The sequence below is a fragment of the Prinia subflava genome, chromosome 3, assembly GCF_021018805.1.
Source record: "Prinia subflava isolate CZ2003 ecotype Zambia chromosome 3, Cam_Psub_1.2, whole genome shotgun sequence".
NCBI classification, from domain to species: domain Eukaryota; kingdom Metazoa; phylum Chordata; class Aves; order Passeriformes; family Cisticolidae; genus Prinia; species Prinia subflava.
This window is the reverse complement of record NC_086249.1, coordinates 38,171,265-38,197,485: the sequence shown is the minus strand read 5'-3', so window position 1 is coordinate 38,197,485 and position 26,221 is coordinate 38,171,265. Positions and strand designations below refer to the sequence as shown.

Below are 26,221 nucleotides of genomic sequence, written 5' to 3'. Positions count from 1 at the left end.
CAAGTTAAAGCATTACTCAAGGTCATATGATAATCTGTCCTCAAATCACTTTATCAAGGAACTCAATTTTCATGAAGTTTCTAAACTGCCCTTCTTATTTTAAGAGGGCAAATACATTAGGGAAGCTTCAAAGTTCTGATGCACTTTTAGCAAAAGGGACTTTTTGCAGTACTTGTAATGGAGAACCAGTATTTAAGACTGAAAGGATTGAAGACTTCGGGACTCCCCAGCTGGGTCACCTCTCCTGGGTATACCACTCCTGTGACCAGGCCAGCATCGTTACTCGGTGTTGTCTTGGGAGGACAGTGCAGAGCTGTGTGCTCCCGTGCACAGGGGGATGCTGTGTGCAGCAGGGTGGGCAGAGGCCATGTCCAAACCACACAACTGCGGCACCAGCACAGCCCTTCGTGTGGAAAGGCAGCACCTGCCCCAGCAGCTGTTCCAACAGGGATACCAGGCCTTTCCCCTGGCACTTGGCACCAGCTATGCCAGACCCAGAGAGCGCGAGATCTATCTCGTCTTGACAGGGCTGGGTTAATGGTTAGACTTTATGATACTAGAGGCCTTATCCAACCTACACGACTAAATGATTCTATTAATGACAGACCAGCTGGTGGCTAACAAATATTGTTTTTACACACGCTGACAAGCCGAGACCAGCTATAATAAAACCCCTCCGCTGTCAGCTGAGAGCGGAGCGCAGGGAGGAGCAGCGCGGAGGAGCAGCACGCCGCGGGCTCCTCTCCGGCCGCCTCGCCCCCGTGCAGGCTGAGCTCCAGGCGGGGTCGCGGTGCCAGCCGAGGGCAGCGCTGCCGCTCACCGCGCACATCCCCGCCGTGTAAGCAGCGCGAACGCCGCGGGCCCGGGCAGCGCTGAGGCGGCGCGGTGCTGAAATCGCCGCGGTGCTGATGTGTCCTGACCTGTGGCAGCCGCGCCGCGCGTCCCCGGCGGGCGGACAAGCCCCGCCGCAGGTTCACCCGCGGGCACAGCGGCCCCGCCCGCCGCAGCGCCCCGCCCGCGGGCCCAGACACGGACAGCGGGCCCAGATGGCGGCACCCGGCCTCGTCCTCTCGGCGGCCGCGGCCGGGGGGGCGGTGACGGCGCGGCGGGAGACACTCCTCCGCTGAGGGACGCGGCCGCCCCGTCCCGCCCCCCGGTGTCACGGCACTGCGGGCCCGGGCCGGTGCGCAGGGGACAGCCCGGCCGGGGCCGCTGCGCTCCGGGACGGGGCTGGGGGAGCGTCCCCTGTGCATGGGGCTGTCAGCGCGCCGGCTGCCGCTCGGGTGTTTAGCCTTCACCTCCTGAGCGCCTGCGGTTTGTTTTCTGGCGCAGGGTTTGAAGCCCAGACCCAGAAATGAGGAAGGTTCTGTGCGTGGAGCCCGTCATTTTCATCTACATTTTTGCGTCCTCCCTGACGAGCCCGCTGGTGCAGCAGTTCATCTACCGGCGGCTGTGGGAGCAGGAGTACAACTCCACTTTCGTGAGCGACAGCAATGTCAGCCACTGCGAGCAGAATAAGAGCAGCCCGGCTTATATCAAACAGAAGGCAAGTGGCGGGGGAGGAATAATAATTGTAAATAAGGTTGCAGCCAGGAGGTGCTGCCTCAGTAAAACATCCTGGTTTCATAACCTTAAGCTTTAATTCTCCGGAAAGCCGTGGTTTTGTAACCTGCTCTCACTTCACTTTCTCCTCGCTCTAATGTTACCCTGTAGGTAGTGATAGTGCTTTAAAGACAAAGATTTGTCTCCAGGAGGGTACTGAGACAAATTCGTATTTTAGCGGGAGTTGGAAATCGTCTGAGAGAACGGGGACCGAATTAGCATCGGGCTGACATTACCGGGGGCGCAGCTGGAGGCTCCTCCTCCCACGACCATTGTGCATGTTGTGCTTGTGAGTCACGCCTTGTCTCTGTGCCTCCGACTGTTCTTGGTAACCATGTGAAGTTTAGCAAATGCCCCGTAATTCTGAGGAATGGGATCTAGCTTAAAATACGTGTATTTCAGAGGAATTACAAGAAGGAGGAACAGGGGAAATTAAGAAAAAAATGTTTGTGGTTTTAGAATGTGGAAAAAAATTTAACTGATCGTTGCATGATCAAATACAGTTGACAGCTTGCCATTCAGAGTACTACTCTGCCTTGTTGGAATACAAGGACGTCAAGATGACAGGATCCCATGGTCAGTTTAATTCTTAGCACTTTTCCATAGTTCAGTGTGCTGGATAGCTAGTTGTTGACTGGTACCTCTTCCATTGCACTTCCAGCTCAGTTTTAATGCTACACTTAAGCAGCGCTAACTGTGAGCTGCCAGTAGAAGAGATGGTCATTCTCCATTTCCCTTTCGTCTCTCACCCCATGTGTTGTATCTCGCAGTTCTGCAGTTACAGGTTATGGTTTGGATTTGAGTGGGGCACTAATTCAACAGAAAGCTCATCTCTTGTTTTGGGGTTGTTGCTTTTTGAATGTTGGGTATTTTTCTGAAGCAGTACACTGCTCTGGCACACTCACTGGCCACATGATTTCTGTGTCTAACATGGGACTAGCAGAGGGAACGTACTTTCAGAAGAGGTGCAATAGAACCATACTTGTCAACAACAACTGGCAGATGGGTTGGATAAAGTGAAAGATGAAACCAGTGTAGGGTCAGAAAAGTAAATGATTCACCGTGTAAATTACACGGAAGCTGGGGTTACAGAAACAGTCAGCTGGCATTCCCTTACAGTGCTGAAAAGGTGGTACTTGAAAATTTTTGCTCACATCCCATATTTCAATCTCTTACGTGCTGCATATGTGCAAGACTGAATGCCTGAGTTTATCTGCCTCATTTGACATATAAAAGGAGATTGTTAATGGTACATGCTTCCAGCTAAGGTAATCAAAGAAATATTTCAGGACTTTTAGTGTGGCATATGTTCTTTGTCATGTGACAGAAGCTGGTCTTAGTAGAAAGAATGTGAAAGTAAAAAGGTCCATAGAACTGTGGTCCAGCATGGCTTCTGGGCTGACCCATGGAGGTAATTACCAGTTATTGTCAGAGTAATGCTTGTATGTTACTCCCAAAACGTGTTTTCTTTAGTATTAGCTCCCCATTTTATGCCGTGTCTGGCCATTTTCTTTAAGCGTACAATTTTAATTGCAGAGCCCATCAAGAAATCTAAATTTCAAATACATCTTTGCATTTAGCAATACCCGCAAATTCAACCAGATTTTCAAATTGCCATCACCTGTGGTTCAAGATATAAGACTTCACATTTCTTTTTGCAAAACACTGAAGCAGAGTGCTTGATTTCAGCTAAAGCTGATAGCGTCTCTGATGTGATGGCTTTGTATTCACACTTTACAGGTCTTTTGTTTACAAATTATAGTTAATTTGATATTAGAGAACATGAGTTCTTCAAGACAGTAGTTGAATAATGGCCAACAGAACTTCTTAGTTTCCCTTTCCTGCCAAATTTCCATTCCCTGCATTTCAGTGATTGCCAGTAGGGCATGAGCTTTTGAACAATTACACTCTTGTCTGGATGCCTCGCAGCGTTTTTATACCACACTTGTTACCATAGCGTAACAATTTCAGTGCTCAAAACACGCATTAATTTAAGTGCAAGTGGGCCTTTGTGCTGAGTAATAGTCCTGTGTATGGGCCAAGGAGTAGATCCAGTAACTTAGTTCCAAACCCATTCACGAGGAAGTGTGAAGCAGGTGTTCCAGATTTTCCAAGACCTTCCTAACTGGATTAGGTTTATAGATGTTGTAGCTTTTGCTGTAAGGCCCTGTTTGGCATTAATGTTTAAAAGAACATTTTTCTTAATAGTTAATTTAGTGTAAGTCTTTATGTTCTGAGCATGAGGAAAGTTTATACTAATCTCACCTATTTCAAAGCAAAATATAAAAGGAAATTGAAGACAAGAATCACTTGAACACTGCATAAAAGGTAGACTATTATTCAAAATGGTTAGTCTTTGCAGAATTTAGATTAATTATTTTTTACAATTTGAAAAAATAGTCATCTTATAATAACATGAGTTTAAAAGTAATTTCAATATAAACTGAAGCATTCTGATCAGCAACTAGGATAATCCTTTTTTAATATCTCAGAAAGAGCTATATTATTAATCATTAAACATTGTTTACCGTCCCACTGATTTATTACCCAATCCATTCATTTCCCCTTGCTACTCAGTAATATTTTATCTTATGAGCCTTTGAGTTTATCATGTCCTTTATATTGTTCAATCTCAGGTGCTGCACTTCTCTCTTAATTTAATCCTTATATAAGTTACTTTCTTCTTAATTTTTGTTCTTTTCATTTTGAAATAGGTGATTTTAATACCTATTTCTGTCCACCATGAGTAATTTTTCAGAGTGAATTTGCAGATTAAAAAGCTAGACCTTTCTCTTCAAAAATATGCAGTTCCATTGATTATTTAATGGAGTTATGTGATTTTAAAGCAGCTGAAGGTTTGACCAATCATTTTCTATATTCTTTTCTTTTGGCTTTATAAAACCACAGAGTGGGCAGTTGCATGCCGTACACTGCAAGTGGATTTTTCTGTAGTTTTCTTTTCAGTAGACATCAATTTTTTATCTTGGCACGTTCACAGTCACGTGTGGCGACTAAATGTGTAGCCATGGGTTTTGTGTTGCACAACTTCTTCCAAAACAAGGGCACCCAAGTTTGGAGGTTTTTTTCATTCTTTCAGTTTTACACTTCATTATGGTCTGGCAATAATCTTTGTATTATGTGGTTAATGTGGGTAGAGATGATACATTAAACATTTAATTTTACTTTTAATGTAGTAGCATTTTTTTGATGCTCATGTCTTTGAACAAAACAGTCCTAGTAAAGAAGCGATGACTGCAACTATATAGAGTTCTATTTGTCAGCAGCAGAGAAGTTAAAGATCAGAATAACATTTTCCGTCTCAGTTTGTTCAGTCTTCATGGTTTTGACCCTTCCAGAGTGACAGCACTGCTGGTCAGTGGACAGGATGTCATGAATGCTAAGGCAGTGAGACACCATAAGGGAAAGAAGCAAAACACTTCGGAGTGCTGGGGATCTCGAAGGCTTCCCTTGAGAACCTCAGAATTTTTCTCTTGTAATAAAAACTACCTTGTAAGCAAAGGAAGAGACTGAACTAGAAATTCATGGTCTCTGCCTATAAATATAAGTATGAATTTATAAAGCATTCAGCAGCTTTTAAAATTGCCCAAAGTACATTTCTGTAAGTTTTAGGGGGTTTTCATAATTTTGGATGTTACTCAGTCAGGATTATGTTAGCTGCAGAGAAGATGCCTGAAACCTGGAGTAAAGATGGCTTGAATAGAGACTGAAAAGGGTGTGGGCAGACTTGCACAACTGTACGTGTTGCTGATTGAAAAGCACAGTGCCTGCCCACGTCAGTGTTATGCCTCAGAAAACTCCAAGAAGAGTTTCAGCAGACTTTACTCTCTGCATCTGAAACTTTATGTTAGCTAGTATAGAGGGTTTGTGTGACTCAAGTTGCTTCCTTTTCCCCTGCTGTCTGAACAGGTGGTTCCTCTGTCTGATCAGGTGCTTGTCTTTCAAAGGGCTGTTGTGGCTGCCCTCTTGTCATGTCTGCATCTATACATTAAAAACAAGATCTGAATTAGCATGCTGAGTGTCCTTGAGCAGCTGGATTCATAAAATTTTATTTTTTTAATTAAACATTCTTTAGTTCTTCTTTTTTCTGCATCCATTCATGTTGTTAAATGGTTGTTTTTCAGTTACATTTGATTTTTATACTTCTGTTAAAAAGAACTCTGAAATTTTCCCCATAATGGGTGTTTACAGCTTATTTTTATAGTGTTAGCTGCTGTTCTTTGTGTGACTACCTGCTGTGGTGTATCTGTAGAGACATCAATGATTTTGACAATTTCTGAACCCAGAGCTTTATAGTGTTTGCAAAATCCATTAATTCACATACATGTGAGTAAGTATAACATTTAAAGCTGTATTTCACTTTTTTGGTTGTTACTATTGTTTGTAGTAGTAGTTAGATTGTACAGTGGGATGTTAGAGCGAATTGCCATCTGTTTACTTGCATAGTGTGCTCTAGTCAATGAATTGTTTCTTGTAACCCCCTCAGTAGAATTATTTGGGAGGAAAAATGATGTCCTGTGAGGAGGGAGCATGGGGTGTGCTCCTTAATCAGTGACTGGCTTTCTACTGATTTCTGAGTAGTATTAAAATAACCCAGTGCCCTTTTCCCATATCCTGTATTGAAGGAGATACTTGCAGTTAAAGATACTTACAGCTCTTGTCAGTGCATATTCAAAAGGATTGTTCTCTTGTCTGCATTGCAACTTCTCTGTCAACAGTACTAGTAAGACTGTGCCTTAAGCATTAAGTTTTGGGTTAAAATGTAGCAGGGATGTTTGAGGAATATTGAAGATCAAATTACAAAATTCTGAATATGCAATGTATTTTATTATAGCCTAGTATATAATAATGTCATATAATCTTGTAAAACTACATTGCATGTATAGTGTTTTATAATAGTGTAATTTATAATCTATAAACACATACAATGATATTCATTGTATTGCATACTAATAATTATGTATGTAATACTGCTACAGATTTTTTTCCAATGTATTATAGTATTTATGATTATTTTTATTTTCTCTTTGCAGGAAGTTCAAGAAAAAGCCTCTGTTTTTAATATGCAGTTGGACTTAACCAGAGCCATTCCCAGCCTTACAGTTGCCTTTGTCATTGTAGCTAATGGGGATCGCCAGGGACACAAAAGGTCTTTAGTTTTACCATCAATGGGAGCTTTGATTTCTGGTATTAGCTTCACTGCAATATCATATTTTTCCTTGTCACTCTCTGTCCTATTTGCAGTTGCATTTGTTACTGGACTGTTTGGGAGTCTAGCAACTTTCCTTGGAGGAGGCTTTGCTTATATAGCAGAGGAGTGTCATGATGAGAAGCAGAAAACAACACGAATAGCTGTAGTGGATTTGATTTTTGGAGTTGTATCTGGATTGGCAGGACTGTCATCTGGCTACTTTCTAAGAGGAATAGGCTTTGCATGGACATTTGTGATAGCATCTCTGCTCCATGTCATTAATATCATCTATATTGTATTTTTTCTGGAAGATACCACAAGCGTATCTCAGTTCCAGCATGAAGCACCCGTATCCTGGAAAGAACTTCTTAGGGAGACATTTTCTGGAGTGTACATGCTTTTTAAAACTGCCCCTTATAAAAAGAGAATTTTAATAATTGTGTTACTTTTTACATTTATGACTTATTTGTTTACTCTGCTGGGTGGGAGTTCACTTTTTACACTGTATGAGCTGGATGAGCCACTCTGCTGGAATGAAGTATACATTGGATATGGAGCAGCTGCATTTACTTCTGTCTCGCTGACCAGCTTTTTAGGAGTTTACTTATTTTCCAAATGTCTCAAAGACATTTATATTGTCTTTATTGGGATATTTTCTTACATTGGAGGAATGATCATGGCTGCCTTTGCCAAAACTACCCTGCTCATGTTTTTAGGTGAGTTCAGAATCAGTTGTTCCATGGTCAACAATGTATATGAAAATACTGATGTGTTATCTGTATCTGTAGTGAATGCAGGTGTTGGATATTGCATGTACCACCTTGAAAGGGTCATAGAGAGGTAAAATATAAATGGTTGATCAGACTGATCTGGGATTTGATTAAAAGATGAACTGTGTGGAGAAGCAATGGAATGACTTACTTGTTATTTGGTTTTAGTGCCATAGAAATATATCTGATTTATTAATTTCTCTGTTCTTGGATAATTGTGTCGCAGTCCACATCTAGTCTGACTTTTCTGTTGCCTTTTACGGTTTGGGGAGCTAAGTGTTCAAAAGCATACAGTTCCAATATATTTGTAAAATCCTGGATTTTAATTACTTCAATGTCTCATGGCTGCTTTACAGTGAGAGTGCCATCTTTGTTCTGCTTTATGCCCATACCTGTTCTCCGATCCATGCTGTCAAAAGTGGTTCTCACTGGTGAACAGGGTAAGTAGAATTGTTTTTAACAATAAAATAATGTGGTGCTTCAGAACAGAGATGCACAAAGATTACCTTTAAACAAACAGATCTGTATTGGTGTTTTAAGATTGCCTTTCTTTCAAGTTCAGTATAATATGAGCCTGTGTCTTGACATTAATGGCTTCTGGTTCTGAATTTAATATAAACAACATTGTGTTAAAATCTACTGCAAGTTTTAACTTTCAAACAAAATACTGTTCTTAAATTAAAGACCATGGGGAATGTGAAGCAGAAGAATGTTCGAGATTTGCACAAGTGTGATTTCACAAGGGCTTCTACATTCACAAGATTTTGGCATGCAGAGAAAGAGATGCTTCTGTTATTTAGTCAGTTTTTCACTTACTAATTTAGAAAGCACTAGGTGGTCAATCTTCATAGCACTTGGAAACAATTAGACTTGGATCCTCAGCTATGGAACAGGAACCCAACTTCAGGCCTGTAGCTTTTAAACATGTCCCAAGAAATGTAACATAATACTTCTCAAAGTCCTTTCCTTATGGAACACAGAAAAAAGCATGCCAGGCCTCAAAATATGGATCTAATATCCCATATTTTGCTTTTGGGGAGTTTGTATTTTCTACATTTTGGGAAATACATACTTTCTAGAAATATTTTCCTGAGTTAATCTGTTTTATTTTTTAAAAGGTTAATCTTCATACACTAAAACAAAGATCTCTTTGTACCAGCGGTGCTAAAATACACCTCTGATATTGAGTTTCTTGGCATTCTTCAGGGCTTTGGCTACTTGAGTAGTTTGATGCAGGAATCAGATTGCCTCTTGTCATGCTTTTCTGCTTACCTAGTGTGATATTGGTTATGGTCCTGTGACTATGAAAGCACCTTGGGAAAATGTGTTCAACAAGACACTGACGGGATAGACTGCCACCCCAAAGGGTAGCTCAGTCCAAAAAATGTTGTTTGTTTCTTTCCAAAAATGAGAAGGCAGTGGTTTTAAGCTGAACCAGCAGTCCTTTTTCAATCAGTCTCTTCCACATATAAAAGTGAAGATTAGAGAAGAAAGAAACAAGAAAGGAATATCAGTCTCTTCCACATATAAAAGTGAAGATTAGAGAAGAAAGAAACAAGAAAGGAATTCTTCTAAGAATGAAGACAAGAACTAGAAGGGGTAAAGGATGGAGATGTGCACAATATTGGTAGTGAGGATGAACAGGTTAAACTTCATGTGATAAGCAAATGCAAGAAAGTAGGCTTGGTGACAGAATAATAGTAAAGAAAAACAGTTCCCATTAACAAAATGGCTTTTTTTTTTTATTTGTTGGCTTTTTGTTCATTCAGAAGAACTAGCATTTTGTAGGAGTTGCCACAGAAGACACTTTCATAGCAAAGTATGATCCTCTAGTGCTTGTAACTTGCATACTTGCAAAAATACTGTCAACAGATTTATCTTTTGAACCATGTTTAAAAACTTCAGTACTTTGAAGAGATTTTGTTTTGTTTTGTTTGTAATTCACCCATTTATTTTTGGCAGGTGCTGTGTTTGCTTGTATTGCCTGTTTAGAAGTTGTGACCGGCACTCTGTCAATTTCAATTTTTAATATTCTCTATGCAACCACTGTTGCATGGTTTTCAGGCTTTAGCTTCCTCCTATCGGCAGGCCTTTGTCTAATTCCACTGTCTGTCCTGTGGTAAGTATGGATCAGGAGGGTTCTTCTGACTTGCCTTTGCCAGTAATTTCTATTTTGACATGAAGCTGAATAGTTTAGTGCAGTAGTTCTCAAACTTTCCTATCTGCTAGTGTGCTGTAGTGGCTCTAGCTTCACACCTTTTCCCTGATCAAGCTACCTTCCCTCAGCTCTGTGCTGTGAATTTCCCCCAAACTGAAGCCTATCCTGCATTTACTGCCAGTGGGATACACCACACCCTTGACTGCACATGGGCCTTCCCTTGGTTTGAGACCTTTACATGGTCTTTCTTCCAGGAAAACCTTTCCCACAGATCACGTGAAAGGCATGACCTTAATTTTGCAATGTGAGCTCTGGTAGATGCTAATGATGGTTATAAACGTGACAGTGACCCACTGGGTTTAATGGAAAGCTATCTGTCCTGGTCTTTGGTCAAGGGTACCTTGTGACCCAGTGCCATTAAAATCTGTAAAAGATTTTAAAGCTCAAAAGAATAAACCTCTAAACATGTTTTAAAAATAGGCCTCTATAGCCGTTATGTGTAATCATATCTAGTGACCATTTAGTAATACAGACAGTGAAATACCATTCATGAGTACTCCTAAAGCAAAGATCACTTTACATTATTTCCAGTATAAATTACTTCTTTTTAGGATGCTAAAACAAAAATCTAAATGGCAGAAGAATCACTTTTCATTAGATAGATTTACAGTTGGGGGGAAAAGATGTTTTTCTTAAGAGGGTGGCACTCTGGCTGGAGACTTGTATATTTTTTCCTAATACTTAGACTTTACCTCAGGCAACTTTTTATCTCTGCATCAGCTGCATTTTAAGATTTAAATAGGCAGTGATAAGGCTGTAGATTTAGAACATTTCACATAATTTCAAGTCTATTCCTACTTCAGTATAATTCTTTACAGAGAGGCTGTACTAATGGTAATTTAAGGTAGTGATGGGTCTTAGGGAATTGAAGCAAAGGGGTCTTGCATGTGTCAGTAGAATACTTTCCACTTAAGTAATAAAATAACTGAGAAATTCAGTTACATTAACAAAGGCACAGTAAGTGCTTGTTCTATTAAACATTATCTTTAGTTCAGTGTAAGTAGAGAAAGGTCTATTAAGAAAGCAAACTCTACTGCAGAAAAGGTAACGTATTTACCATCAGTCCATCTTGCAATCAGTACTGTAGAACATCACTAGAAATTTCTGGAAGTTATTTTTCTTTACCTTCAGTTATTAGTTTCAGATATCTGACCCTTTGAGTACCCTTTTTCTGCACCTTTCTTTTTAGAGTTACAGCTGGAGAGCAGAAAGGGTAGTTGCTCCAGTCTGTAACAGGCAGAGTATTTTAGCACTGTGCTCAAAGGCAGCAGCAGTGATATTGTGTGACTTGTGTAATTAAGGAAAATAGTGTCATTGCTTTTGTTTACTAAGACACATCACCAGCTTTGTGCCAGAGGATGGCTGCACAGAGCTGTCCTGTGTGTTTGTTGGTGCTGAATCAGCATGCTATACTGAACCATCTCAGCTAAAGATACCTGTCTTATCTCTGTCTTACAGCTGGCTTCTGTGCACAAGCTGGAATGGGGAGGACTTGGCTCTGCTGGTACCTGAAGAAGTATCCAGCATAGAGAGTGCTGACAGTTGAACAAAGGATTCACATACCTGGGATTTCTAATCTGACATGCAGTGGCAGAGATCCTTCTGTCACACTGAAACCACAGAGATAAGTCTCCAAGTGGCCCTGCAGCAATAAGCACTAAATTGGCACCACTCAGTACCCAGTCTCTTCTTAGCACTTGACTAAAACTAGCTCTTAACTATGGAAATAGGCTGGCAATTGAGATTAATGCTGCTTCAGCTTGAAGGAAAAATACAGCAGGATGATACTTTTTCCACTTACCCTTTCTCAAGTTTGAGAATGTCAGCTGTGGATTGTGGTACATCTTGTATCACTCTAAACTGGGCGACAGAGATAAGCTGAGCAGCCCAGGGGATGCTGGCAATTCTGCTGAAGCCGTTGCAGCTTGTGCCAGCTGAGGAAGTGGTCCACTGTGTACATCTTGAAAGGCCTGTCTTAACAGTGAAGCCCCCAAACTGCCTAAAATTACTAAACTAAAAGATAGTTTTTTTCAGAAAGCAAACTGGAGGCAGTACTTGCACCTACAGTAAGTACACTTACTGTTCTGCAGCTAGCAGAGTGTTTGTGTAAGTTTAACATAAGATGTGTGACTTAGTTCTTGAAATGGATTTTCACCCAGAACTGTCAGAAAATTTCCATCTTGCAGAGTGTGAAGTTCAGCCTAAACCTTTTGCAGAGGCCATATTGCACATTTATTATTTTCCATATATTAAGGACTGCATACAGACATCTCTGTCTTGTCCCAGAGATAGTTCTTGTTTTCTAGTTACTTGACTTAAATGTTTCTTTTAGTGAAAAGCTGTGATAGCATTTCTTATCTATAGATCTTTATTTTTTTAACAACCCTGAAATGAGGTGACAAAATCAGAATTATGAATCTAATCATCTTGCAACGAATGCAGCATAATTTATGAGCACTTGAACAGCACTTCTAATCCTCCAAGCACTTTACAAATGCTGTTCAAAACATCCTTCCATAACAGATACTATCCTCTGTTGCATAAAGAGAAATTAACAGAGAGGACAAGTGACATGCCCAGGGCCCCAGTGCAAACTGGTGAGACTGCCAAACCTAGCAATAAGTTTCAGCACTGACTCCTCACCTTTTCCCTTAGGATCTTTAAGTAGAAATTATCCTAAGTATTACGTTCTAGAATGCACAGCACAGCCAAAGTGTGAATATAACACCATGTTAAGGACAACTCTAATCTGTTGATTTTGTTAAGAGTTTGACAGCCAATACTGTTCTGATCTCTTAAAGTTGTCTGTGACTCTTTTCCCCCAAAACAGATTAGGTAGAAAAAGCAAAACAATGTAATGTGGTTGACATTTAGAGAATGAAACCTCTAGGAAAGCAACTTCACATGCACACAGCATAGCATAACAATGCAGACACACGTAGCATGTCCTGTATAATTGATGAGCTGCTTACAGCCACTGATACCAATCCTCTGAACAGAGACTCCTGCAGAACTTCTCAGGGGTACTCCACCAAAAAAATAGTAATCCTAAATCATGATGATACTTTTATAGATCCTTTATAACTGAACGACTTCATTTTTTCCAAGTTATATATCATGATCACAGAGAAGCCTAGAGGAAGGTTCAAATAAGTTAAAGGGAGAGCGTACAATATTCAGCAGACTACTATCTACTCATTACAGGTGAAAACAGGGCTGTTTATCCAGGCCAGAGGGAATGTGCTAACACCTCTAACGAGCTCTTAACACTTCTGTCCCAAACTCCCAAGACTGATGTTTGCAATTAAAGATCATTAGCTTTCTCTCAGTAGTTTAGAGGAGAGCCAGAAAATAAAACTGCTTAACGCCTTTGAGGTGCCCAAGTTACTGCCAGCTTGTTGGAAACACGAGCTGAGTTCTACAATAACCAGTGGGTCCAAAACATAATGAGTTCTTGTAGAGAGATTAAGAAAACACTGATGTAAAGGATTTTAGCACAAACATTACATTGTCTTCTTGCCTCTTCATTATGCAGTTATGTAAGGCTTTTGAAATTAACTGTTTCACACAAAACTGCCTGGAAATAAAAAAGCAAATGCAGAAGGGATGTGTACCTTCACTTGCTTTCCTTCAGTGCTCACCTCTTCTAGCACTGGGAAGCTCACAACAAAGCGAGCCACCTTCCACAGTGGTGCTGTGTCAGTCCAACTGAGGACAAGCACGTACACCTCAGGAATGGCTTTGTTATGATTTGATTTAACTGCACAAAGTACTTGCTGTTCGCAAAGCATTTCTGGTAGATGGAGCATTTAGAACTAGCTATAAATTTAGGTCAAAACACATGGAGGATATGAACTGTGTTTTTAAAATGCCTTGCATTTTAAAATGCCTTGCATGGTGCAAGCTGAGGAACCAGGTACTTATACGCATCAGATTATTAAAGCAAAATCTTCTAAGTGTATAATAATTTCTTTATTTGTGTATAAATACAAATTATTTTGACATAATAATAATAAAGCTTGTTTTTTAAAATTGTGTTGCATGTGTAGTTCTTGTGCTTTTCAATTTTGTTTTGACAAATGGCCAATGGCATGACTGATAGAGGATTGTTGGTGTAAACAGGAGCAGTACTATGGTAGCATCTATTTTTTATACTCATAACAAACAGCAGAGCAGGAAGATGCGCTTTTGCTTCCCTCCCGTGCCTGGGGAGAGGAAAGGATGCTGCCCAGAATGTCGGCACTAAGAGGTAGGGAGCTGCAGAGTAGGGACAGCACTGCCACCTGCAAGAAGTCAGGGTGGGGGCTTCTGTTGCACCTGCCAGAGCAGCGGAGCTGCAAGTGCCTTCTTCCCTTACCCAGGCCAGACCTGTCCCAATTCCAGTGCCCAGCACACCCCACTTAGCTGCCTCTGTGGGTTGCTCTGTGCAGCACCTTCTTTACAGAATGAGGCTTGTACAAAATGGCAAGAATAGGCTGGGGCAGGAAGCCCAGTCCACAGCTCAACTGCCTGCAGCACTGAGGAAACTAAACCTTTCCTTTTCATCTCAAAAGCTTTTTACCTCATTCCTGCTTGACTCCCATTTCTTTATTAACAGCATAAATTCTCACACGGGCCTCTTACACATACTATTTGCTTTCCAGCCTGGCTAACCCCTAGGATTAGCTTCCTTACAGACATAATGAACAATGCAACTTCCTGGCTCTGAATATGGCTTGATCTCACCCAAGATTATTACAAAGTATACTAATCATTGAACAAAACCACCTAGAAATGGCATGCAGCTTCCTAATCTGCTTCTGGTTTTACACTGCACTAATGAGAAACTCCAGTGAATTACTTGTCTTAATGTAGTTTTGCTCAGATGCAACAGCATCTGTCTTTCAGCCAACACTAGAAAAGGCCAACCAGCTCAATACCCTGAAGTGGGGAGCTCTAAGGTACCAGTAATTGTGTCTGATGGTTGGGTGGCTCCCTGTTTTCTTGAACAGTGCTGGTATTATGGCAGATCTAAAAATCCATGCCAGCACCTTTAACTTGTCCCAGACCTGGCAATGTAATCCCTCAGCTTTTCTGCCCTGAGCCTTGAGCAGTACAAAGCCTACTGAACCCCAAGCTTGCTTTATAACAACAGTTTAGTTTTGCTTTACACAAAACTGCAGAGGAACTTGTCAATTATAAAACAGCAGCCAACTCTGATATTTAATGAAGACTATCAGCTCACAAAAGGGCAAGGACAGCTGTAGAAAACAAAAATGTGAGTACGTGTAGACCTTGACTTGTATGTTCAATTTATTTGTCTTCTGCTTAACTGCCCTAAAGAAAAAAACCCCAACAAATTAAACAGCTTGTACCACATAGCACAGGTCTCTAATCTCTGCAAGTCTCAAGTGAAAGAAAACTTTAGAAACTTCACTCCTTAAATGAAATAAATTTAAATATAAAACCAAATAACACCACCACTAAAGTGAGTCATACTATCATCTTAATGTTTCCAAAATGCTGCAATGTTTTGCACATAAAAGCACTACAAAATTTACAGGACAGAAGCGAGAGGCTTTGGCCCACACAGGGAATCTGTAGTAGCTATAAGCCCACTGAAAAGCACAAAGGATGTTTGCAGTTGTGGAAAGAGGTTTATAGCAACATTCCTGTGAAAATTATCTACAACAGAAGACTAATTACATTGAACCAAGTCATTTAAACCAACTGAATTAAGACAGTTCCTGTTTTAGAAACTGTTTCATGTTCTTAATATCTGACAATAGATAATAATTTTTTGAACCATACTTTTTTTCCTGATGTGCCACATTGTATTAGCTACCTTGCAGGATTGATATAACATATACACATGTATGACACCAGAAATAGTTGTTACAGCCCTGAATTTAATAAATAAAACCACTTAGGCACACAAAACCCCCTCCAGTGGTCTGCTCCTTTAAAAGGTGTATTTAAGTATAAATCTCTCAGTCTTCCTTAAGTGAGACCTGATTTCTGTAAACAAGTAATTATTTCTGTATTTGTACCACCATACCTTCATGTTCTTACTGCAGTAGCTTTATTAGGTACTTCCATAATTCTGCATTCTTTCCTTACACCAAAATACCTAGACCTGGGAGCACTCTTTTGGATTATATTCAAACAGATTTTAAAGCATCTCTTTAAACCCCAAGTGGAACTTGCTTCTACATTCAGAAACCTAAATACCTTCTCAAGCACATCCATGAAAAAATCTAGACCTTTAACCCTATTCTTACAGCAATACTTCCAATTCTACACAAAAGCTTAATAGCTCACTCATAAATAGCTGTCAGAGGGATACAATATATGTAACTGGTTATGCTTAAGTTAAAGACCTTTAAAGATATTGCAATAAAAAGGACAACACTGGGTCACAGATAACAGATTCTTGATTTAGAATTAAATATATTTTGGAACACAACACCATTTATTGCAAACTTTTATTCAATAGTTTAAAAAGTGTGTGGAAATTTTCATGAACAAAGAGTTATGCAACGGAAAATACCTTCCTCTCCCCCATTAAATGCATTTACCACAGTAGTCAGTTTTAAAATGCCTGGGTATTTTTGAATTTCTTGTATACACATATAGCAGTTCCATATTTAAGAAGCTATTGTCCTGAGCAGTTTATGAAAAGGCATTATTTAAACTACCTAGTTACAGGACATTTGTATGATTGATGAACAAGCACAGAACAATTTATAGACTTTAAACATTTAATGTGCCTTTTCATTAAGGAAGGCAAGTGATAGCTAAGTCTGCTTAACACTGTGAGTGTCAATTTAGTACCATGTACTTAGATCTGCACTAGAAAGACACACACAAAACATTTTTGTGAAGTATATTTTGTTACAATAAACCGAGCTTGTGCTCCATCATCATGTGTGGTTCTCCCATAATCTCACTCTGAGAAGGATCTGGAAAAAGAAAAGTTGACAGCATGAGGCCTTTACCAAGCTACAAAGACCAACAACAACTAATAAAGGTGAACATCTCTTTTCTTTATAATGTTTAGTGCAACAGTTACTTGACTGATTTTTGACAGTGTTGCAGAGTGCAGATCTGTAACTCAGAAGCCTCTATTCAAAGCACTGTTCAGAGAACAAACACATATATTGTGTAACAGCTTGTCATAAGGACACACACACATTTCAAGTAAAACCAACCAGTTCTGCATAAGCACAGACTCCAAATGCCTGAATCTCAAGGTTTACAGGTTTAGTGTTTGAGAAAACTCAAGTCTGACTGAAGCTTTTCTCTGTAGTTGCCCTACACCTCTTTCCAACACAACTTCTCTGCACAGCGGGAGTTCACAGTCCTCCCTTCTGCTAGCTGGGACATACTCCTGGTTTCTCTTCTCCACCCAACTGCCCAGTTTCACAGAAATTCTACACCCATAAATCTCTCTGAGATTTCCTACATTCTGTAAAGTATGGTTGACATTAGCCACTGTACTCAAAGGCTACCAAGGAATGTGCAGAGGACCCAAGAGAGACTGATACTGATAGTATGAACTTCTATACAAAAAAATAAAAATTTAAATTTAAAATAATAATTTTAAAAAAACCTCAAAGGGGAAAACAAACCCAGGGCCAGAACACATGTTGTGACTGTTTGGAAGAAATACACTTTTCTTTTTGGGTGCATTAATAATGCTTTCCTTCCATAAATAAGATATATTAATGCCTGTAATTCCTCCAGAGACAACAAAACCAAAAATATCTAGTCCACTTCCTGATAAATAAAGTTTTACCAAAAACACTTGTAACTCAGTCACTTCTCAGCACTCTATAAAAATCTAACAGCTTGCTGTGAGCAGTGGTAAATAACCAAATTTCTACAAATTATGTTTGACATTGCTCTACCCCTGTGGAACCACAATAGCCCACGATTCCTTCCCTTGGTCCCTGTATATCCATCTCAGAAAGTAACTCCAGATTTACACCATGCCTCTAGATTCAGATTTGTTTCTCCATTATTTCCAGCATCCTATCTCCCCACCTATTTCTCTTCTCCAATCCCACTTCAAAATATTCTCTGCCTTCTTCCATGATACTCTCTGCCTCCTTCCATGTCCTTAAGTACCAGCTAGAAATAATTTGTTCAAAAGCCATCTTCCAGGTTTATTCTATTCCACAATAGAATACTAATTATTCTACATACTAATAGTCTACATACAACCATTCTACATACTAAGTCAGCAGGCTACCACACAACTGCAGCCTGTTGAGTTCATTTGAGGGAGCCTTTCCCCTGCTCAGTATCTGTTTCATTAGTTCTGTATCTCTTCTCTAACATTTCTTCTTAATTACAGAACGTAAAAAACTCTGTAACCTCTGCTTGACAAAATCTACACAAGTACTTTAACAGTTTCTGAGGAAAGAGGCACATACAACCTACACACATAATCTACTCCTTTAGAAACCCCGCCTACAAGCAAATACTGTCTTGCTTAATGTTTCAAAGTAATTTCCACACAACTTACAGCTGAGTTACATTTATTTCTCCTTCCCCAGTGTTTCTTTGCTTTTAGGATTTAATTTTGTTCTTTGTATTTTGTGAGTTTAATTCTCTTGTTCAGTAGAGTCAAAGAACTTCACAGCTCCCAAATTTTACCCTTAAATGTTTCCATAACATTAAAGGCAGAATGTATTTACCATTAAGGATATCCTCAAAACCAATGCACTCATCATTTCCCCTCAAAATATCCATTGCCATGTTTGAGCTGTGAAGAAATGGTAGACGCTGGACCTGTAAAAAGAGTTCAAGCAAGAGTTCAGGCTTCTTCAAGGCTGAAATAGAAAGGGCATATTTGTATTTCTCAGTCTGGAGTGACTGAGAAAAGTCAATAGGCAAAAAAACCGATGTTGGAATAAGAGAACTACTGGCACACAAAGACACACAAACACCACCATCTTCTTTTGGTTATCTGTTTGAAAAGAACAGCCTTCTAAAAGATTTTTAGTTTTCACTGCAGTGTAGGTAGTACAGCAAATACTGCACTTCGAAAAATAACCAATTACTTTAATTAACCAATTACCAAAAATTAACCAATAACCAAAAGTTAGCCAATTACTTTCTGTCTCTTTTGTAAAGCACCTCTCATATAAAGCTGGGGAAGTTCACTGCAAACTTCCACACTCTGAGGTCAGTACTGGGCAATTGATGTATACTGCAAAGTTTGGAAACTACATTCTAATCCTCCTACACCTCTGACACAGGAAATCAAGTGAAAGAGCTACACTGACTTTCACATTCAAACATAATCCTCCGATTCAAGCATAAGTCTCCGATTTCAAATTCTTAAGCTTCAAGTCCGCTCCGAGTTACCTTCACCTTTGGTACCTTTCACTCACAGTGTCTCCAAAAAAATTTCAAGTGGCACACATAGATTCCAGAGCATAAATATTCTGAGAATTCATTTACTACTACTACAGATACTTCAGTTAAACCACAAGAAAACTTGTATACCCAACATGAATCCGGAAGTGAAAAACCTTCTGATCACCGTATTTCCCCCATCCATCTCCCAACACCACCTCTGGAGACAGACTAACAGGATATCCTCACCTCCCTCATTCTCTGCAATGTGCTAATGTTAGTAAAAAGACTCCTCGCAACAGCACAGCTGAGACCAAGGGATGTTTTTCTATCTCACATCCTGACTTTCACATCTTCAGGACCAGTAACTTCTGCCAAGCTTAATGCAGCTCACTGTGGTTTAGTAGCACCTCATCACTCAGAGTATAAAATCACTAACTCACTTGGAAAATCTACACTTAGTAGCCTGACAGCCTTCAAGAAGACAGAAAAGTTTACTAGGACCTATGAGCTTTCTGTGTTTCCCTTTCTCCAGCTACCTTCAATCCCAGGAGAAAAGAAGGAGACAGACTCAGCTTCTCAATTAAGAGTTAAAACCTTTGAACTCAGCTCCCTGTAGACCTCCCTTGATCTTACAACAAAGGCTGAGGAACAATAAGCACAAAGCAAACTCTCTGTTTCAGGTTTCACATTACCTCTACATCTACTCCCAAATCACTACCTGCTTCAGACCCCTACGTCTCTTCCCTACAGCTGCAGAGACTCCTTGCTGTGAAGGTCACACATTACACAGTGGGGAGTATTAATTTCAGGAATTAATACTCAATTCCTCCTGCTTATCTCTGAAGGCTTACAGGAAGCTGTGCCATAGCAAAGCTAGAGCAGTTACCACTTCACCAAATAACCAACAAAAAACCAGCAGCTAAAAGTCTTTAGCATATTGACTGTTCTAAAAACTAGTATTTGCACTGTTTGATTCTTCGTTTTTAACAGCAGCTTTTTAAAAGAGAATTAGTTTCTTTTGGAAACATAAGGTATCTCAGCAAACAAAGATGTGTCTCTGAAAGCATATTTCACAGTAAACATTTTTTCAAATGGCTTAAGTTATACCAGTTGGATAAAAATGCCTACCTGTTTCACTGCTCTGAATTCCATCTGCAGCTTTAAAGGTGCATGAATTCCTTGGATGTTTCTCAGTGTGGCAAAGTTTGTTTTATCTTGATTTAACTGGAACTGTCACAAACGGTATTGATTTTTATTTTAGAAAAAGTTACTTTAAAGTACAGTCATAGAAAAACTTTGTGACATCCTACTTAAAAGATCCTGCTTACTAAATTTGTATGTAAAAATTCAGTGATACCATCAAACATATCTCAAAAGTACAGGAAAGAGAGTGATGCAGTAAGATTTGCTCTATGAAATGGAAATCGAGTTTTTGCTGGATTTTATTCCAAATTAGAAGCAGAAATTTTATTTTGTTATTTTTGATAATCAGGAGATGTAACACCACCAAGTGGTATACTTTTGCACTACTTTACTATGATATTTTCTGGATGAATAGGAAGCTAAGTTCAGTTAAAAGATCACAAAAGCCAACTTGATGTCACTAGTTAGTCACCAAAGGCTACTTGAGAACACTTGATGTACTTCTTTTCCGATCAAGCAGGAAAACAGATTACCACTTACACTCCTGATGATTGTGAAAAGCAACTGAAAACTCCTGTTTTCAGGAGCTGCTCTCAAACTTACCAGTAAGACAAAAAAAAATCTATTTAATAGAAGCCTTTTAAAGAAAAAGTGCACATTCATGTATACTGGAGTACAAAGAAGTAAGTTGTACTGATGTTAAATAATCAAAAAAATTTACATCTCTAATTTTAAAATCCGTACTCCACCACCGTGACAAAACCCTATTATTATGGGAACATAAATACAAGGCAAAGACATAACAAGCATTTCCTTTCCAATCTATATTGGATGCTCTTCAAAAGTTTCCAGAGAATACTATTTATATGCCTCATCCTAATCTTATAATTCTGGTTACGTTATTTTTCCATTTCTTTTATTTTATAGAGCTAAGGATTTTTGGATAGCAGAAACACTTGGTTTCTACCAGTGCTACCTGAAAAACCTTTTAAAGATTTATAGTAGCAAAAGCAACTATAACTATCTCAGGCTAACTTAAATCTTCTCCCATTCACGTGTATATGAAAATAATTCTTAAACTAGCCTTAAACTTACAAAAAAAATTAACCAAATGTGGGAGAAACAATTTATAAGTCTCACATACTTCTTAGGGGATCACACGGCCAGTTTTATTTCTGTGCATTTTTGTCTCTTTAGCATGAGATCTTTTAATTATGCAGGTTTTGTATGGCAAGAACAGAGTTAAAAACTAAGTTCTAGCAGTTTTAAAAAATCAATCAACAAATAGCTCTGAAACATTTATAGTATTTATAAATAAACTCATGAATTTGGTGTCATGGTAACGTCATCCTTTTAATGCAAGGCAACACTAACGCTGGCTAAAATTAGAATATATTAGACATTAAAGTCAGACCTTGTCCAGTTTAATTTAGCGGTTTGGAACATCCTATCAAAATAAGATCTTTGCTCCAGGACACTTTGATACATTGTATCTTCCAACTGACAAAACAGGCACCAGAAACATTCAGCCCAACCAGCAAGTCTGGCCTGCCTCTGCCTTCCACAGACCACTCCTAATGGCCCACGAGCAATGACTGAGCCAGACAAGATTGCAAACACTTATGATAAACTCTAAGTGTAAAAAGTCTAGATGGGATCGAGCAATTTTTGGAAAAATATGTACATGTTCACAGGCTGAAAGTCTGCAAATGAAGACAGATGGTGAATCTACAGACAAAATGGGAGGATCAGCCTTCGTGAGGTGCCAGGTGTGCCCCTGGCCTGTCTATGGCAGCTGCACACACTCCCAGATGACTAAACCTGACCACACAAGGCCCTGCTTGGAAGCCTGATTACATACTTGAAGTGGAGAGAGATACAAGGAAGAGAGTAGCATTAAAACAGACTCCCCGACAATTTATTTGTATAAAGAAAATGTTACTAACGTTGAACACCTTCATTCTGCTAAAGACTCAGCTCATTACTTGATACTGCACCAAGCAGTCCAGATAAGCACACTGTTAATTTTACTTCATAATTAGTTAAGAGTGAAGATGGCTACATTTGACTTTATGCTTACATTCTTTTCTGTCAACTCCAGTGGGTGGCTGGGCAACAATTCACTTTTCACACTTGTAAAGCTAGAAGAACAAGTAGAAAAGACATTAACTTCAAATTAATTGGGATATGGTTTTTTAAGTTGCATTCCAACACCAATCTCAGATACAAACACCAGCCCACAGAGACACACAACTAACAAAGTCTGAACTATAGGAAAAAAAATATTAATAGTAAAGCAGCAAGTAAAATCTCTAACTACAGTACTACCACAACAAGAGCTTCAAACATCCTTTATGCTTGACAAAACAGAATGTTTTTCTTCCTTGATTCCTTTCAGAAAGAGATGAAAATACTAATAAATTAAATCATTACAGATGTAATTATATCCACAAGCTACACTGTATCTTATTTTGAAGTCTCCAAGCTTTTGCAATGGAATATTGTACACACCTTCTCCCCAATGCCAGCTATATGGCATTTTAAATTCCATGAACTTATTTTGGATTCATTATCCATGACAAAGACAAAAGTCTCGGACTCATGTAAAAATGGCAAAGTCCAAACTATTTTTATTATGTTACTATTGGGGTTTGTCCCAATGCTGAAAGTAACCACTTCCCACAGTGTAATGGCAAACTTATATAAATGTACATCAAAAGGATCAGCTGTTTCACAATTATCAGTACTTGGCTGTTTCTTTTCTAAAGAACAGTATCACAGAGGTAGACACCTGTTTGCAACACACCTTGCAAGAAACTTCTGTAAAAAGCCAACATTTAACATTTACTGGAGCTCAACACTGTCTACGACACAATTCAGCGAGCAGTAGTAAAGCGTACCCTCTGCGCAGAAGATCATGACCTTCAAATAGCCCTGAAGCTGAGGCTTCTGTAAACGAGATGCTATCCTTCAACAGAGAAGCAGTGCCTCTGGAATTCTGGAACAAAAAGAAAAAGGAGGAAAAAAAGAAGGATTACTTCATTACTTCAATAAAATCAGAACACTTTTGTATGGGCCATTAGGAAGTTCCCAAAGACTCCTTAAAGTACTCCTGGACAAGCCCTAGACTTTGGCATTTGTTTAAAATAGATGCAAAACAAAAACACACACACGAACACCCAAAAACGTAAACCCTACACTAATACAGAATTCTTTCAGAAAGTCCGATAGAAACTAAAAGTACTGACAACATTTTTGGATCTGGTTGACTCAGATCAAGGCAAACTCACAATATATCCCCTGTTTGTTCCCACTCTGAGCTGCAGGAATGGAAAGAGGCAAGTCCTGACACCTGCCAGGACAGAAAGGAGCATTCCTTCTTTTGGTGCAATACTGACACAAGATCAAAGTTAGCCATGGTTTATACTGACACAAGATCAAAGTTAGCCATGGTTTGAGGCTGCCATAAGAAGGATAAGATGTATTTGAGCAGTCTATTGTGCCAGTTAACTGAAAGAACAAATGAAAATAGAAACCTGTAGTGGATTACCAGATGTCCACAGACTTACTAAGTACTGCTTACTAGCAGCCTTGGCCACTAATTTCACTCTAACCTACCCAAATTTATTGAAGTGATTTTAGGATTGTTCATAAAAACTGCTCCACTAATAGGGCAATGTCTAATAAACAGCAGGAGATAAGAGCAATAATCTCTGGAAAGTAAATGATGAACAGTGCAAGGGTTTCCCCCCAGCAGCACTGTCAGATCCAACAGAAAACTCATGCTTACAGTTAAGGTCTTTTGTACGAACATGTGAGCTCTCAGTAACATACGAGCTGTAAGACAGTCCTAACATGCCTCTTGTTACGTGCATCTAAAGCATCTACCAATTTACACCCTCAGCACCGACCAGACCTCTGTGAGACTGCTGTAAATGAAAGCATTAAAGACATACGGTACCTGGGAGACGTGACAAGAGAGAAGATCAAAGCTAAACTCACAGAGAAAACCACGAAACACTCCCCCAAAGCAACACTCGCCAGTCACACCAGCGCCCGGCCCGTCTGAGGCGGTCCCAGCGCCGCTGCCCACCACGGAGGGCCGAGGCGAGACCTCCCTCCCCGGGAGGCTACGGGAGCTGGGGACCGCCGGGGCTGCCGGGGCTCCCGGTCCCATCCCGTCCCATCCCGTCCCCCCCGCTGCCAGGGAAGGGCTTTAACCGCAGCCGCCACACGCCCTTGGCGCCTCCCGGCCGCCCGCGCCCGTGAGGAAGCCCGCCATGGCCGCGCCGGACCCCCGTGACTCAGCACCGCCCCGCTGTCGCCGGGGACCCCGAGGGGGTGAAGGGAGGGGGATCCGGCGGGGCAGAAGATCTGGCTGGGTCCTGTTCGGTGCATTCCGGCACACGGATACCGCCGCCCGCCCGGCGCCGCCGCTGCCCGCACTCACCATCTTGAGCCCCCGACGCGCGCAGCCACTTCCGCCACCGCCGCCCGCTCACTTCCGCCCCGCCCCGCGGGCGTCACGGCGCGGGGGCGGGGCCGCGCGGGGCTATGGCGGTGCTGAGGGCGGGGGTGAGGGCGGCAGCGCACTCTCGCCCGGCGTGGTGTGAGGGGTTCGTGTCCCGGCCTGTGTCCCCTTGGCCGCGGCTTTCTTACTCGCTGGGGTGAACGCGCTCTTAACAGAAGCACAGAATCAGTTAGGTTGGAAAAGACCCATGAAACCAGCGAGTCCAACCTATGACCGAACCACACCCTGTCAACCACACCATGGGGCTGAGTGCCACATCCAGTCCTTCCCTAAACACCTCCGGAGACGGTGACTCCACCACCTCCCTGGGCAGCCCATTCCAATGTTAAATCGCCCTTTCTGTGAAGAAATTCCTCCTCATGTCCAACCTAAACCTCTCTTGACAAAACCTGAGATCATTTCCTCTTGTCATGTGGCTTGTCTGGGAGTCGAGGCTGGCCCCCACCTGGCTGCACCCTCCGTTCAGGCAATTGCAGAGAGCACTAAGGTCACCCCTGAGCCTCTTCTTTTCCAGGCTAAAACTCCAGGTCGTTCTCGCATGCCAGCAAATGCCAGCTGTCTCAGTGCCACCGTGGCCACAGGCAGGAGCTGAAGCTGACCAACACCTTCCGATAGCAGACCGGGGCGGCCCTGCCTGTGGTGTCGGGTGTGGGGAGCTTTTCTCGGTCAAACCCATCCTGTCCTGCTCAGCCACAGGCAGCAAAAACTGCTTGGGTGACTCCAAAAGCATCACAGTGCTGCCAGCCTGAGGTGGTGAAACTAGGCAGTGATGCTTCCAGAGAGTTTTCCATATATTTCAATTACATAGCTCCACGTGTGTATCTGGGATATTTATTTTATATATTTCTTCTGAGACATGTAGCTCATTCAACCCTTTAACCTTTTGATTTGGGTTACCCTTAGTAACCAAATTGACCTATATTTGTAAATGTTATATGTGGCAATTAAATGCCATCTCTCTCTCTCTCACACACACACACAGACACAGAGGAAATATGTATGCTGGAATTTTATATACGTTTTAATGGCAGTCAGATTTGTAAAAAAAAAGAAAATTAATACACTTTATACTCCGTTTTCCTCTTTCTCGGACAAAATCTGTACACCTCTTAACCCCCCCTCCCCCCCTGCCACACACACACACACACACACACACATTCTCAACCCAAGTTCTGGCCCTTTGTATTTAAGTCTTAGGTTTAAAGCAAAAACTTCAAAAGAATGAGAATGGAGGACTGGAGTTTTTAAAGTAATTTTTAGGAAAATGAGTACCACAATGGTTTCTCTGATCTTATAATTATAATGGGTTCTTGGTTATTGTGGTGCTGGATTCATTATTATAGAATAGATGTGAATACAAAAAACAAATCAAGTTCCTGTTTAACTGCAGCTTACAGAAA

At 40.7% G+C, this 26,221-nt stretch overlaps 2 protein-coding genes across 3 annotated transcripts; one reads left to right on the top strand and one right to left on the bottom strand.

Moving 5' to 3' along the window:
* The first annotated feature begins 1,164 nt into the window (after positions 1-1,164).
* On the top strand, positions 1,165-16,045 carry SLC46A3 (solute carrier family 46 member 3). 2 transcript variants are annotated; one of them, XM_063394732.1, is made up of 5 exons: positions 1,165-1,550; positions 6,658-7,527; positions 7,938-8,021; positions 9,544-9,700; positions 11,258-16,045. In XM_063394732.1, exons 1-5 carry the CDS (start codon positions 1,355-1,357, stop codon positions 11,343-11,345), a joined length of 1,395 nt encoding a protein of 464 aa, XP_063250802.1. In that variant the 5' UTR covers positions 1,165-1,354; the 3' UTR covers positions 11,346-16,045. The 2 variants fall into 2 exon arrangements, with proteins under 2 accessions (XP_063250802.1, XP_063250801.1); XM_063394731.1 differs by having other exon boundaries at positions 1,166-1,546; positions 6,654-7,527.
* Positions 16,046-16,201: 156 nt separating this feature from the next.
* On the bottom strand, positions 16,202-24,835 carry POMP (proteasome maturation protein). Its single transcript, XM_063394733.1, has 6 exons — positions 24,741-24,835; positions 23,191-23,288; positions 22,371-22,431; positions 20,276-20,377; positions 18,481-18,574; positions 16,202-16,740 (listed from the first exon to the last, which is right to left on the bottom strand). Exons 1-6 carry the CDS (start codon positions 24,741-24,743, stop codon positions 16,673-16,675), a joined length of 426 nt encoding a protein of 141 aa, XP_063250803.1. The 5' UTR covers positions 24,744-24,835; the 3' UTR covers positions 16,202-16,672.
* Positions 24,836-26,221: the final 1,386 nt, after the last annotated feature.